At 40.4% G+C, this 13,921-nt stretch overlaps 1 protein-coding gene across 1 annotated transcript; it reads left to right on the top strand.

The window, feature by feature from the left end:
- Positions 1 to 302: 302 nt before the first annotated feature.
- Positions 303 to 12,781, top strand: CCNB1 (cyclin B1). The gene is made up of 9 exons (XM_027520219.1): positions 303 to 540; positions 1,134 to 1,304; positions 1,401 to 1,553; positions 3,219 to 3,401; positions 7,969 to 8,127; positions 8,340 to 8,576; positions 8,853 to 8,993; positions 9,608 to 9,718; positions 9,897 to 12,781. Exons 1-9 carry the CDS (start codon positions 520 to 522, stop codon positions 10,002 to 10,004), a joined length of 1,284 nt encoding a protein of 427 aa, XP_027376020.1. The 5' UTR covers positions 303 to 519; the 3' UTR covers positions 10,005 to 12,781.
- The last annotated feature ends 1,140 nt before the right edge of the window (positions 12,782 to 13,921 follow it).

The following is a 13,921-nucleotide window of genomic DNA, read 5'->3' as shown; positions in this document are numbered from 1 at the left end:
TCTTTCCTGCTACATGCCACTGCAGAAGAGGAAAGTTTGTTTAACAACAGGCAGGACTAAAGCCATAACTGTCTCTTACGGCAAGCCAGCGGCTCCACCATGTCTTTTCCAAGGCCCTGAGGCCAACTACGGTGTTTAACAGTCTCACCTCTTCAAGGGGGCGGTGAAGGCACCACTTCCCTCTCCAGGTGGATACAGCCGCTGCCCGAGGGCGCAGGCGCCGACTCAGACCACGTGACGGCCTGGCCCTAGCCCCGCCCCCGCCCGGACGTCTTCGCGGGATCGCCCTGGAAATGCATTCTCAGAGGAACCAGCCGCCGCCAATGGGAAGCGAGCGAGTGCCACGAACAGGCCAATAAGGAGGGAGCGGTGCGGGGTTTAAACCTCAGGCGGGGCCCGATTCCTCCCGGCGTGCTGCGGAGGAACGGCTGTTGGCCTGTGGTTGATTCAAGCTCCCGGCTGGTCGGGGGCTCCAGTGCTCTCCTCCTCACTGAGCTGCTGCCTGGTGCAGAAGAAGCCATGGCGCTCCGGATCACCAGGGTGAGCTGCGGGTGGTGAGCAGACGCGGCTCTCGTAACTGGCTGCGCCTCCTCTCCCTGTCTCTCCTACCGGAGTTTCCCTGGCAGGAGCGGACCGGGACCGAGATGGGGGGAAGGATGTGGAGGATGGGCGCCGGCGAGCCCCTAAAGTGGTGGGAGAGCTTGGGGGGCGGACGGTCGGAGAGAAGATGAAAAAGGGTAGTGGACAAGCGGGGGAGGGGCAGATGGAGGGTAGACGCGAAACCTTTTGTAAAAAGGCAATGGAAACCCCTGAGCGAGCTCCCACCAACTGCGCAACCACCCACGGGAAGGTGCCTGCAACTGAAGGCTTTTTAGATTTCCTTTCAAATGTAAATTCATGGTATTTTAGGTCCGGCAGGGACTAAGCAGGCGATCCCTCAATAGGTGAAATAAAAGGTTCCGGAAGGAAATTGGCTTGTCACAGCCTTAGCGTAGCCCCTGCAACCCTGGTTTTCCCTGGGAACCCATTTACAGTTCGCTTTCCTCCTGAAAGCTTCTGTTTTGCCCCCATTTTAACCCTTGATTACTCTAACCTGGCTGAGCCAGCTCTCAAAGTGGTCTTGATTCCTACAGAACACGAAGATTAATGCTGAAAATAAGGCGAAGATCAGTATGGCAGGGGCCAAGCGCGTGCCTGTGGCCGCTGTTGCAACATCTAAGCCCGGGCTGAGGCCCCGAACAGCTCTTGGAGACATCGGTAACAAAGTCAGTGAACAACCGCAGGCCAAACTGCCTCTGAAAAAGGTATAACTGTCTCCCTGATTCAACTACTCTGTGAGAATGCCTTCCAGCTGTGACCCGTGATGGAGAAACATTCCATTCTCTCCTTTTCATCCACAGGAAGCAAAAACTTTAACTTCTGGAAAAGTTACTGCTAAAAAAGTACCAAAACCTCTGGAAAAGGCTCCTGTACCTGTGCCGGAGCCCCAGCCGGAGCCAGAGCCGGAACCCGAGCATGTTAAGGAAGACAAACTTTCCCCCGAGCCTATTTTGGTAAACTTGACTCTACTATTTGAGAACCTGTTGTTTCTTTTCCTTCATTTTACTAATGGATGGCACAGTATTTGAATAAATATAAATAATAGTAATAGTTACAGAGTGCTTAGGAGGTAGGCTCTGCTAAACACTTTGCATGAATTAGCTCACAAAATCTTACTCAGCACTGGTATTGTCATCTCTAGTTTTGTAGATAATGGTGTAGAGAAGTATTAAGTTTGAGCAAACAATTCATAGGGTCGTAAAAGGGTCGGACAGGACTTAGCCACTGAACAACAAACTCTTTTCTTTTCAAACTTTCTTTTGAGTCACTTCTCATCAGTGGCACAAAATTGGGTTCAAACACAGACTATCTGGCTTCAGAATCTGTGCTTTTAATTGTCATACTGCCCCACCTTTGTTTACTGTATTGAGCTGCCTGGACTAAAGATTTGACTGTATTTGGGTACAAGCCATCTCTGTCTGAAATTTATTGATTGAAACAGATTGTTCTCTTGAGTCCTTTTTTTTTTTAAAAAACTCCATAACGTGGCCTTCATACAATAAGCCTGTAACTTTGGAATTTATATAAGGATGTAAAGCAGAAAACGGAGCTCTTCAGAGTAGGCAAGAAGATGAGTTAACAGCCTCAAAACCAAGAACTTTTTTATTAAATATCAGGCATGTAAATGTATCTACTTCTGTGAGGGAGACTATACCATCTTTGAAAAGGCTGCTTTCCTGAAATTGCAATGAACTCCATTCTTAAGTTTTAATTTTTAAAACTTTATTAAAGCTGGTTGGGCAAAATAGTCATTTTGCCTAGCTCTCTATATCTAAGGGAAGTGGATATGAGGCTATGGCTTTAGTATTGACCTTGTGAACATAGCACAGAAACCTGTAGCATGCACAGTCTTTAATTGGCCATACTGAGCTTTTCATCAAAATCCCATACTGATTGTTGCCTTTGCTTTCCCACCCTCTTTTAACTGATAAGCTTTTCACCCTTCAGAACAGCTCATGCATCCACATTTAAAGCTTTCCCTAATTTTCCAAATTCCACCCTAACTCTCCTCACCCCTACTTTTGTTCCTAGAATCAATTTCTTTTACTTCATTTACTTATTTCTTCTGAATCCAAATCCCCTTGAGGACACCATAAAGCCAGTACTTAACACAAAGCTTGACTTGATGGACGTGCTCAATAACTGTTTGGACAACGGGGTAACTGGAGCTTGAAGAAAATGATTCATGATAACGAAGTCAATTAATCCTTAGTAGTCCGGATAGAACTTGTGTTCTCCTGTGCAGTGGGAAGCAGTCCCTGTTTTGAAATAAAGACTGAAAGCTAACTTGTCATTCACTTGGATTAACTTGACATGACCTTGCTAAACAACGCATTACTAATCAGCTCCCTTTGGAGGAAAGTCTAGATATGAACTTGCTTCCTCTCTGTTTTACCTGTTAGCATGCTCATGATTCTAAATTGGTTCAGTCTAAGTTGGCATCTCACTTTTCATATTATTCACTTCCTGAGGACAAATGGAATAATAGATTTGAGAAGATGAAAATAAACTGCATGTCTATCCGGCAGATAGTCTCTTGAGTTGATACCAATAATCTGTCCATTCTCAGACAGTATGCTCCTTTTTGCAATTATTTCAAAAAGTCTCTCTGTTTCCAGGTCGATACTCCCTCTCCAAGCCCCATGGAAACATCTGGCTGTGCCCCTGCAGAAGAGTATCTGTGTCAGGCTTTCTCAGATGTAATTCTTGCAGTGAGTGATGTGGATGCAGAAGACGGAGCGGATCCAAACCTTTGTAGTGAATATGTAAAAGATATCTATGCTTATCTAAGACAACTTGAGGTCAGTAGTATTAAACCATTGTTTTTTTCTAAACTGCATCTAGTTTGGAGATTTTCCATTAACAGTTTTAAGCAGGATACAAGCAGCGTTTCTTAACAGTAGATTCCACTTTGAAGTTCTTTGCAAAATGTCAAAAGTGGCACCAAATGCCAAGAAGGTGGGGTTTTGGGGGTTTCTTTTTTGGTGAAAGTCCTAACTGTTGGACTGCCAGGGAATTCCCAATGACAGCTTTATTTGCCATTTTGAACGGGGGAAATTCAAAGTGAAAGATATTACCATGGCTTTTCTAAAGGAAAGTCCACAGATTGAAAGATATTTTATATCCATCACAATTAGGAGTGTTCAGTTCAGTTCAGTCGCTCAGTCATGTCCGACTCTTTGTGCCCCTGTGGACTGAAGCATGCCAGGCCTTTATGTCCATCACCAACTCCCGAAGTTTCCCCAAACTCATGTCCATTGAGTCAGTGATGCCATCCAACCATCTCCTCCTCTGTCGTCCCCTTCTCTCGCCCTCAATCTTTCTCAGCATCAGGGTCTTTTCAAATGAGTCAGTTCTTTGCATCAAGTGGCCAAAGTATTGGAGTTTCAGCTTCAACATCAGTCCTTCCAATGAATATTCAGGACTGATCTCCTTTAGGATGGACTGGTTGGATCTCCTTGCAGTCCAAGGGACTCTCAAGAGTTTTCTCCAACACCACAGTTCAAAAGCATCAGTTTTCTTTATAGTCCAACTCTCACATCCATACATGACTACTGGATAAATCATAGCTTTGACTAGACAGACCTTTGTTGGCAAAGTAATGTCTCTGGTTTTTAATATGCTATCTAAGTTGGTCACAACTTTGCTTCCAAGGAGTAAATGTCTTTTAGTTTCATGGCTGCAGTCACCATCTGCAGTGATTTTGGAGCCTAGAAAAATAGTCTGTCACTGTTTCCATAGTTTCCCCATCTATTTGCCATGAAGTGATGGGACCAGATGCCATGATCTTAGTTTTCTGAATGTTGAACTTTAAGCCAGCTTTTTCACTCTCCTGTTTCACTTTCATCCAGAGGCTCTTTAATTCTTCTTCACTTTGTGCCAGAAGAGTGGTGTCATGTGTATATCTGAGGTAATTGATATTTCTCCCCGCAATCTTGATTCCACCTTGTGCTTCCTCCAGCCCAGCGTTTCTCATGATGTACTCTGCACATAAGTTAAATAAGCAGGGCGACAATATATAGCCTTGACGTACTCCTTTTCCTATTTGGAAAAGGAGTTGTTGTTGTTCCTGTTCCTGTTGTTCCATGTCCAGTTCTAACTTGTTTCTTGACCTGCATACAGGTTTCTCAGGAGGCAGGTCAGGTGGTCTGGTATTCCCATCTCTTTCAGAATTTTCCACAGTTTATTGTGATCCACACAGTCAATACAGCAGAAGTTGATGTTTTTCTGGAACTATCTTTTTCTATGATTCAGCAGATGTTGGCAATTTGATCTCTAGTTCCTCTGCCTTTCCTAAATCCAGCTTGAACATCTGGAAGTTCTCTGTTCATGTACTGGTGTAGCCTTGCTTTTGGACAGTTTTTAGCATTACTTTGCTAGTGTGTGAGATGAGTGCAATTATGCAGTAGTTTGAACATTCTTTGGGATTGGAATGAAAACTGACCTTTTCCAGTCCTGTGGCCACTGCTGAGTTTTCCAAATTTGCTTGCGTATTGAGTGAAGCACTTTCACAGCATCATCTTTTAGGATTTGAAATAGCTCAACTAGAATTCCATCACCTCCACTAGTTTTGTTCATAGTGATGCTCCCTAAGACCCATTTAACTTCACATTCCAGGATGTCTGGCTCTAGGTGAGTGATCACACCATCGTGTGAAGATCTGGGTCCTGAAGATCTTTTTTGTACAGTTCTTTGTATTCTTGCCACCTCTTCTTAATATCTTCTGCTTCTGTTAGGTTCATACCATTTCTGTCCTTTATTGTGCCTATCTTTGCATGAAATGTTCCCTTGGTATCTCTAATTTTCTTGAAGAGATCTCTAGTCGTTCCCATTTGTTGTTTTCCTCTATTTCTTTGCATTGATGGCTGAGGAAAGGCTTTCTTATCTCTTCTTACTATTCTTTGGAATTCTGCATTCAAGTGGATATATCTTTCCTTTTCTCCTTTGCCTTTCGCTTCTCTTCTTTTCACAGCTATTTGTAAGGCTTCCTCAGACAACCATTTTGCGTTTTTTGCATTTCTTTTCCATGGGGATGGTCTTGATCCTTGTCTCCTGTACAATGTCACGAACCTCCGTCCATAGTTCTTCAGGCACTCTATCAAATCTAATCCCTTGAATCTATTTGTCACTTCCACTGTATAATCGTAATGAATTTGATTTCGGTCATACCTGAATGGTCTAGTGGTTTTCTCTACTTTCTTCAGTTTAAGTCTGAATTTGGCAATAAGGAGTTCATGATCTGAGCCACAGTCAGCTCCCAGTTTGTTTTTGCTGACTGTATAGAGCTTCTCCATCTTTGGCTGCAAAGAATATAATCAGTCTGAATTCATTATTGACCATCTGGTGATGTTCACGTGTAGAGGAGAAGTAATGGAGAATGCTAATTATCCTTTGCTAGTTTTGTTTTGGTTCAGATAACTAGTCTATTTTAATTTTATGGGCACAATGATAGTGTTTCTCTCAAGAAGGCAGGTCAGTAATCTTAAAAATCAAATTCGTGCACTGCCTTGCGTCAAGTGTCTGATGTTAATTTTGCATAGTCTTACTCTGGACTCCATCTTATTTATTTCATTACTCGTACTTCCCATTCTCATAATTAATTCTTCCTTACTTTTAAATGGCTTTATTTTGTTCATACATTTATAAGCCATCATGAATCATTAAATGGCTTATAAACACACTTTGTTTTACTTTGGTAGCTCATTGTAAATTCTAACAGCATTCTTTAATCACTAGGCTCTCCAACGAAAACTGATAAGTGCTACTGGTTTGTATTAACTGGAACCTTCAGTTCACCTCTGTGCTCATATCATAGGGTTGGTTATAAATTATATATAAATTATATATCATAGGGTTGTGTATGGAGAAGGTGGTAAAAAACCATAGCCCAAACAAGGCATTTTGGGTCAGTGTGGCTTATGAACATGTGATATCTGGGAAATTGTTTTTGTCCAATAAGAATATACTCAAAACTAAAACTTTTGGTCTTCTTCCATTTCATCTCATTTCTGAAACTTTCTATTGGTGTCCTTTGTCCTTTCCCCCAAACAAGGAGGCATTCTGTATGTTAACAACATAAGCAATACAGTTAGCAAATTTACTCAGTTGCTTGTTTATAATGCATTCTATTGTAGTGGCATCATTAATATCTTCAGCAGGCTGTTGCCTGGTTATTTTGGGTATCTCCATCTTCTACAGGATTGTCCTGTAAGACTTTCGCCAGAACCAGCCTTCTCTGAATTTTTTCTCCTTTGTTTTTGTTTTTTATTTATTTGGCTGCTGCTAAGTCGCTTCAGTCGTGTCCGACTCTGTGCAACCCCATAGACGGCAGCCCACCAGGCTCCCCCGTCCCTGGGATTCTCCAGGCAAGAACACTGGAGTGGGTTGCCATTTCCTTCTCCAATGCATGAAAGTAAAAAGTGAAAGTGAAGTCGCTCAGTCGTGTCCGACTCTCAGCGACCCCTTGGACCGCAGCCAACCAGGCTCCTCCGTCCATGGATTTTCCAGGCAAGAGTACTGGAGTGGGGTGACTAGGTCTTATTTATAGTGCTCAAGACCTAGTTTCCTGACCAGGGATCAAACCCAGGCCCCCTGCATTGGAAGCAGAGTCCCACCCTCTCGACCACCTTGGAAGTCCCTTCTCCCTTGTTTTTAAAGTTAGTGGTCTAACTTAGCAGATGTGTGTGCTGGATTTTGATGGTTAACTTACCCATGCTGTTTGGGGGGTTAAACCTTGAAGCACGTATGGTAGCATATTAGTTCCAGCTGATCTGGGAGCTGCTACTATTATTTTCTCTTAACTCCGTGAAGCTCAGGGGCTTCCCAGGTGGTGCAATGGTAAAGAATCTGCCTGCCAATGCAGGAGGCACAAGAGATGCAGGTTCGATCCCTAGGTCGGGAGGATCCCCTGCACTAGGAAATGGCAACCTGCTCCAGTATTCTTGGCTAGAAGATCCCATGGACAGAGGACCCTGGTGAGTTATAGTCCGTGGGGTTGCAAAGAGTCTGACACAACTGAGCACACACACATAAAGCTCAAGGTTCTGGGTTTGGAGTCTTAAAAAGATCTGAGGTGATAGTATGGTATCTTTATTTGTGAAGGAGGGACAGGATGTGGGCCAGTAGTAGTGATGGTGAATTGGGTATGGTAAGATTTGCCAACATGAAAACCTGTCACACTGTCCTGTTTGACATGTGCTTTCTTTGTTTCTCGGTGATGGAGCTGTTTGCAATGACCAAATGATAATAGAGCTTAGAGCTATTAAAGATTTTAAATGTTCCAGAGCTGTTCTGAGGTGACCAGTTATTTCTGGTCAGAAATGTAACGTGGACTCTTACTTCTTAGGATAATCAGCATTTCTTTTGCAGGAAGAGCAAGCAGTCAAACCAAAATACCTAATGGGTCGTGAAGTCACTGGAAACATGAGAGCCATCCTCATTGACTGGCTAGTGCAAGTTCAAATAAAATTCAGATTACTGCAGGAGACCATGTACATGACTGTTTCCATAATTGATCGGTTCATGCAGGTGAGTGTAATTCAGCAGTTGAGGGTTCTTCCTCTCAGGGTCCTCTCTGAATCATAAGAAACAGACCTTTTCAGCTAAAATCTGTCTTGAGGCATGGGGTGTCTTTGAGATTTTGTTGTGGGAATGTGTCTTTCCTATCTCTCCTTCACAGTTCTGTGCTTCCTTTTTCAAATACCGATAACTTATTCATTGACTTGATATTCCCACTGTAGGATACCTATGTGCCCAAGAAGATGCTGCAGCTGGTTGGAGTCACTGCCATGTTTGTTGCAAGCAAATATGAGGAAATGTACCCTCCAGAAATCGGTGACTTTGCCTTTGTGACTGACAACACCTACACCAAGTTTCAAATCAGACAGATGGAAATGAAGATTCTAAGAGCTTTAAATTTTAGTCTGGGTCGCCCTCTACCCCTGCATTTCCTTCGGAGAGCATCTAAGATTGGAGAGGTACAGGTTTCTTGAAACGTCTGGTATGGTACATTAGGGAATACTGCTGGCCATTGAGATCTAATTCAAGTGCATTATATTTATACCTAACTGCCTGAAGAAGGCATAAAGGTAGTCTTTATTTCCAGTCGGTCTGTGTGTTAATATTATTATTAAAGCCTTTCATGGGCAATTGCATTTGAAAATTTATAGGCAAACAATTGTAGGTACAGTGATGGGCATACTAATTACTGCCAGTGCAGAATTCTCTGACAGAACCTGTGGGTTTTATTCCAGGTTGATGTTGAGCTACATACTCTGGCCAAATATTTGATGGAACTAACTATGCTGGACTACGATATGGTGCACTTTCCTCCTTCTCAGATTGCAGCGGGAGCTTTTTGCTTAGCACTGAAAGTTCTTGATAATGGTGAATGGGTAAGCTCTGTCCCACAAACTGAGATTATCCTGAGCTTTGAAATTTCACTATTTGCTCAGGATAGAGCTGTTGTCATTAAAGGACAATTCATATAGCTCCTACATATGGCATCTTCTGAAGCAATGATTAGAATATCTTGTGATATTTTCTTAGAATGCTTCCATTTCATTGCCTAATCTCATCTTGCTATACCCCTTTGAGAAAGGCAGAGCAGCTGCTGCTGTTTATAGAGAGAGTAGCTCAAGCAGGTCAAATAACATACCAGAAGTTCATTCATATTCGTTGAGTCAATGAGTATTTCTCTTATATGTCATTTGATAATACTATAGGCCCTAGCAATAGAGTTGTAAATGAGAAAGTCAGCTCCATAACTTGGTCTAGCTTTGGGGTGGAAAATTCGGCAATTACAAAAGTGTAATTAAGTTTGAGCACAGGATCCTAGAGAAGCCACAAAAGAGGAGTAATTGGGGAAGAAAGGGTCTTAAGCTTGTCTTAAATTTCAATTATAATCATATAGAGTATCTACTTCCCTACCTACTTTTGAAGAACATCTAGAAATTTTATGAAAACCCTTGGTGATGAGCATTTTCAACATTAACTTTTGTTTTCTTAGACACCAACTCTACAGCATTACCTGTCATATACTGAAGAATCCCTTCTTGTTGTTATGCAACACCTGGCAAAGAATGTGGTCATGGTGAACCGTGGGCTCACAAAGCACATGGTGAGTCAATCAGGGGTACTATAGGGTGTCGGGAAAAGTGGAAATCATTGAGACTTTATGCCTGCCTGTAATTCATAGCCTACTTTTTTAAGGAATTGATTTTTAACTGAATATCTGTATCATTGATTCTTATGTTTTCCTCTTTTCCATCATTAACTTCTGTACTTTTCTCTTCCAGACTATCAAGAACAAGTATGCCACATCTAAGCATGCTAAGATCAGCACTCTAGCACAGCTGAATTCTGCACTAGTTCAAGATTTAGCCAAGGCTGTGGCAAAGGTGTAACTTGTGAACTTTGGAATACTATCTGCAAATAAAATTGGCACCATGTGCCATCTGTACATATTATATGTTACATTTATTTACTTTTAATAAAGTTGAAGTTCTTTTTACTTATCCTTTAACTATTTGAATGTGGCTACTTTGCGCTTGAGGATAAAAGTTGTTTTAAAGGTATGGTGGGGATTGCTTAAAAACAGTTTTCAGTTACCTGGGGACCCAACTAATACATACAATTGGTTCTTCTTGGTTTTTGTTTTATATGCCTGGCTTTACTTATGATGATTTACTAAGCTCCTGAAGGCACTTAAAATCTAGATGTACTTTACATGTCATACTGTATGTAAGCCCAAGTCACCTTAAGAAATTCTGCTGCCTAGTTCTACATAAGGAAAAGTCTACCATTTCATTCCTAGTCCTCCTGATTCCTATTTACTCTGGTGGTTGCTACCATAATTCTAAGTAATCTCCTAGTACCACTTTCTTAAATTATCAACTTTAGCTAGTATCAGCATTTTCACTTGGAAAAATAAGAATTTTAATTTATATTCAAAGCCTAGTTTTTGTTCATTAGTTAAGAAAATAAAACACTCCTTAAATATGAAAGTATCTTAAAAACTTTATTTACCCACCTGTTCTTACTGTCCTGCCTCAGTCGCATGTGAAGGATATAAGGAGTTAGGAGTGTATCGATCCATGAATATGTGCATAGACCTGCGTATGTAGTATTATGGGATGTATTAAAAATGGGGTCATTTTGTATACTTAGCAATTCATTTCAACATGGACAGGCCTTACCTGTATTTGGGCATTACAGTCCATTGTATGGATATGTTATAATGTATTTAACCGTCCCTCTGTTTACATTCAGATTGCTTTTTCTCTTTGTTCCTATAGACAATGCTGTTTAAATGTCATTATATCCCATACTTTCCTTTATGTACATTGACTGAGTTCTCCAAAGAATGTGTGTTCTAAGTTCTGGCCGGTGTAGCCAGCTGACGTTCTCAATGTCATCAGCAATAAATGTACAAAAGTTCTGGTTTTCTCAGCATCTGTGCCTGAACTGAAGCTAATCATTCGCTTTAGTTTCTGTGACTTTTTTTGTGGCAAAAAATACCCTATTTTGTTTACTGTCTTAACTTATACTTTTCATGACTAGTTGAATCAATTTTTGTTGTCGTTAACAATTTGTAAAAGCTTTCCCACTTTGTCATTTGCCCTAAATCTGATTATGCTGTTTTTTCCTTGCAGACAGTTTTAAACTTGGGTCTTACTAGATATATATTTTTTGTAGTTGCTTTTAGATTTTCAGTGTTAAGTTCAATTCCATCCCCAAACCATTAATATCTCTTAAATTTCTAAATTTTTCCTGTTAGGTGTGTAAGCCCTCAGTTAAACTTTTTGTATGTGATATGAGGTAGGACTCTTAACTTGCAGATGGATACCCATTTGTGCCAGTACCATATGTTTAAACCCCCCCTTGGACAATTGAAACGCTAGTTTATTGTTCCCTGATCTACTTTTTCCCTGTGATTAATATAGTTTTACATTAAGTTTATCTGGAAAGATGAGGCTACCACTATTTTTCAAATATTTGTGGGGAAAATTTCAAAGAGGAACTTTGCAGTTAACTGATAAGCGCTTTTAAATTTTGACTGAAAGTTGTATACATACATATGTGTTAGCTCTGGATAGACTGACATTGTCTTCCATTCAGAAACTTTCTCCGGTAAGGCTTGTTGCATGCCCTTCACTGCAATGTTAGAATTTAATTATGTAATTGCTACACTTTTCTTGTCAAGTTAATTGCTGGGTTTAGGCTCTGTTACCCACCCCTATTTTTTATTGCTTTGTGTATTTTTTCTTACCTAGTTGATAGTTTCCTTCATTTTAGTGGTTTTCTAGGTTTTAAATCCCCAAAATTTATTTTTTCAACTACATGGTTTTTAGGTTATTGTTTTAGAATCTCCAAAATAACATTGTGAATCGGTAGATCGCTGTCTTATTCCTGGATTGTACATCTCCTCAGTATTTTTACCATCTAATATTTTTGCTGTTAGTCTGTAAGTGGTCTTTATATTTTAGGTATTTTTCTCTTACTGTTGAGAAAGGCTGTGGAACTTTATTTACTCTTTCAGCTTTTGATAACTTTTAAAAATATTACATTAATTTGAGGTTAATGAATTCTTGCTTACGATATACAGATTTAATCTGCTAGTATTTCATTTAGGAAGTTTTGCGTTTTGTGGATAATTGGCTCAGTTTTTGTAATCATTTTCTAATTTTTATCTCATCTACCAGCTTTAAGGTGGATTAAAGAGGTTTTCATATTCATGTGTTATAATTTGAAATCTTTATTCATTTGTTGAAAACTAGCTAAATCAATATGTAAAGTCACCTGGCCTGTGCTTATAGTGGTAGCTTTCTATGGTTGTTTGGTGTATTTTAATGAATTCCCCTCCTCTATCACCACCACTTTAAAAGAAAATCATCCATTCTAGATTTCTTAATTATAGCTGTAGAGGTATAGGATATTCGTTAACCTCTTCTGTATTATAGTTATATCTTCTTAGTTCTGATGTTGAATACTTGTGTTTTCTAATCATGCTTGCCTAGAGGGTATTATTGGTGTTTTGAAAGAATCAGTTTTTGGTGTTATCATTTCTACCACCTCTGGTAGTTTTAGCTACCAAATGTTAATTCTCACCGTCTGCTTTTCTCAGTTATTTTCTAGTTAAATACTCAATGTATTTTTAGTAATAAAAGCCTTTGTATATACATTTTCCTCTGAGATAACTCATTTGTAAAGTTTTCTTTTTCATCAATATGGTTTTTAGAATTTCTTTTGTAATCCTTTTTGATCTGGAGATTATTTTACTGCTTATTTTCTTAAGTTTATTGTTTTTTGTCAGACACCTATATGTTGGTGTTTTCTTATTTCATTGGAGAAGTCCATGTAGTCATGTCCAGCTCTTTGTGACCCCATGGACTGTACCCCGCCAGGCTCCTCTGTCCATGGGATTCTCCAGGCAAGAATACTGCAGTGGGTTGCATTGCCCTTCTCCAGGGGATCTTTCTGAACCAGGGATCTGAACCCATGTTTCCTGTGTCTCCTGCATTGCAGGCAGATTCTTTACCGTTGAGCCACCCAGAGATGGTCTGTAAAAAGCCTTTTGAAACTTCTATGCGGATTAAGTACATGATTGACTTATGTAGATAGTCCATGGACAAAAGAAAGGGTTTTATTTCCTAACAGACACAGTTTTAGTGATTGAGGATGATATTCCCTTAAAATACTTCCATCGTGTCTAATGTCCTAAGAATTAGGATCCTCCAGAGCTGCAATCTTTTTGTCACACTAAAAAAGTTAACTATTTGGCTGTACCTGGTCTTAGTTGCAGCATGTGGGCTCTTAGTTCCCTAACCAGGGATCAACCCTGGGCCCCTTGCATTGGGAGCAGAGTGTTAACCACTGGACCACCAGGGAATTCCCCGTTTCAATTTTTTTTTTTTTTTTAATTTATTGTTATAATCCACCACTGCAGTGGTTCTTAAAGTGTCATCCTCAACCAGCAACAGCAATATCACTTGGGGACATGAAGTGCAAATCAGAATCAGTAACGTGGAGAGGCACCTAGCTATCTGTTTTAACCAGTCCTTTCCATGATCCTCATGTATGCTCTTGAGGAAAAGCATTGTATAACCTTTGGCCCAAATTTGGCCTGTGGACTCCTGATGGGCAGCTGCTTAAAAGGATGAGGTTGATGTGAGATACCAGAGACATGCTGGATAAATTAGTTCTGAAACATTGTAAGACATCCCCGACAAAGTACTTAAGTGAAAAAAGAAAACAGTAACTTTCTTGTAAAAGGAAAAATGAAGCAAAATGTTCTTCCAAGGAATTTGGGAGTAGCGAAGGC

The sequence above is a fragment of the Bos indicus x Bos taurus genome, chromosome 20, assembly GCF_003369695.1.
Source record: "Bos indicus x Bos taurus breed Angus x Brahman F1 hybrid chromosome 20, Bos_hybrid_MaternalHap_v2.0, whole genome shotgun sequence".
Classification (NCBI taxonomy): domain Eukaryota; kingdom Metazoa; phylum Chordata; class Mammalia; order Artiodactyla; family Bovidae; genus Bos; species Bos indicus x Bos taurus.
Note: the sequence above shows the minus strand (reverse complement) of the source record. Positions and strands in the feature narration are given on the sequence as shown.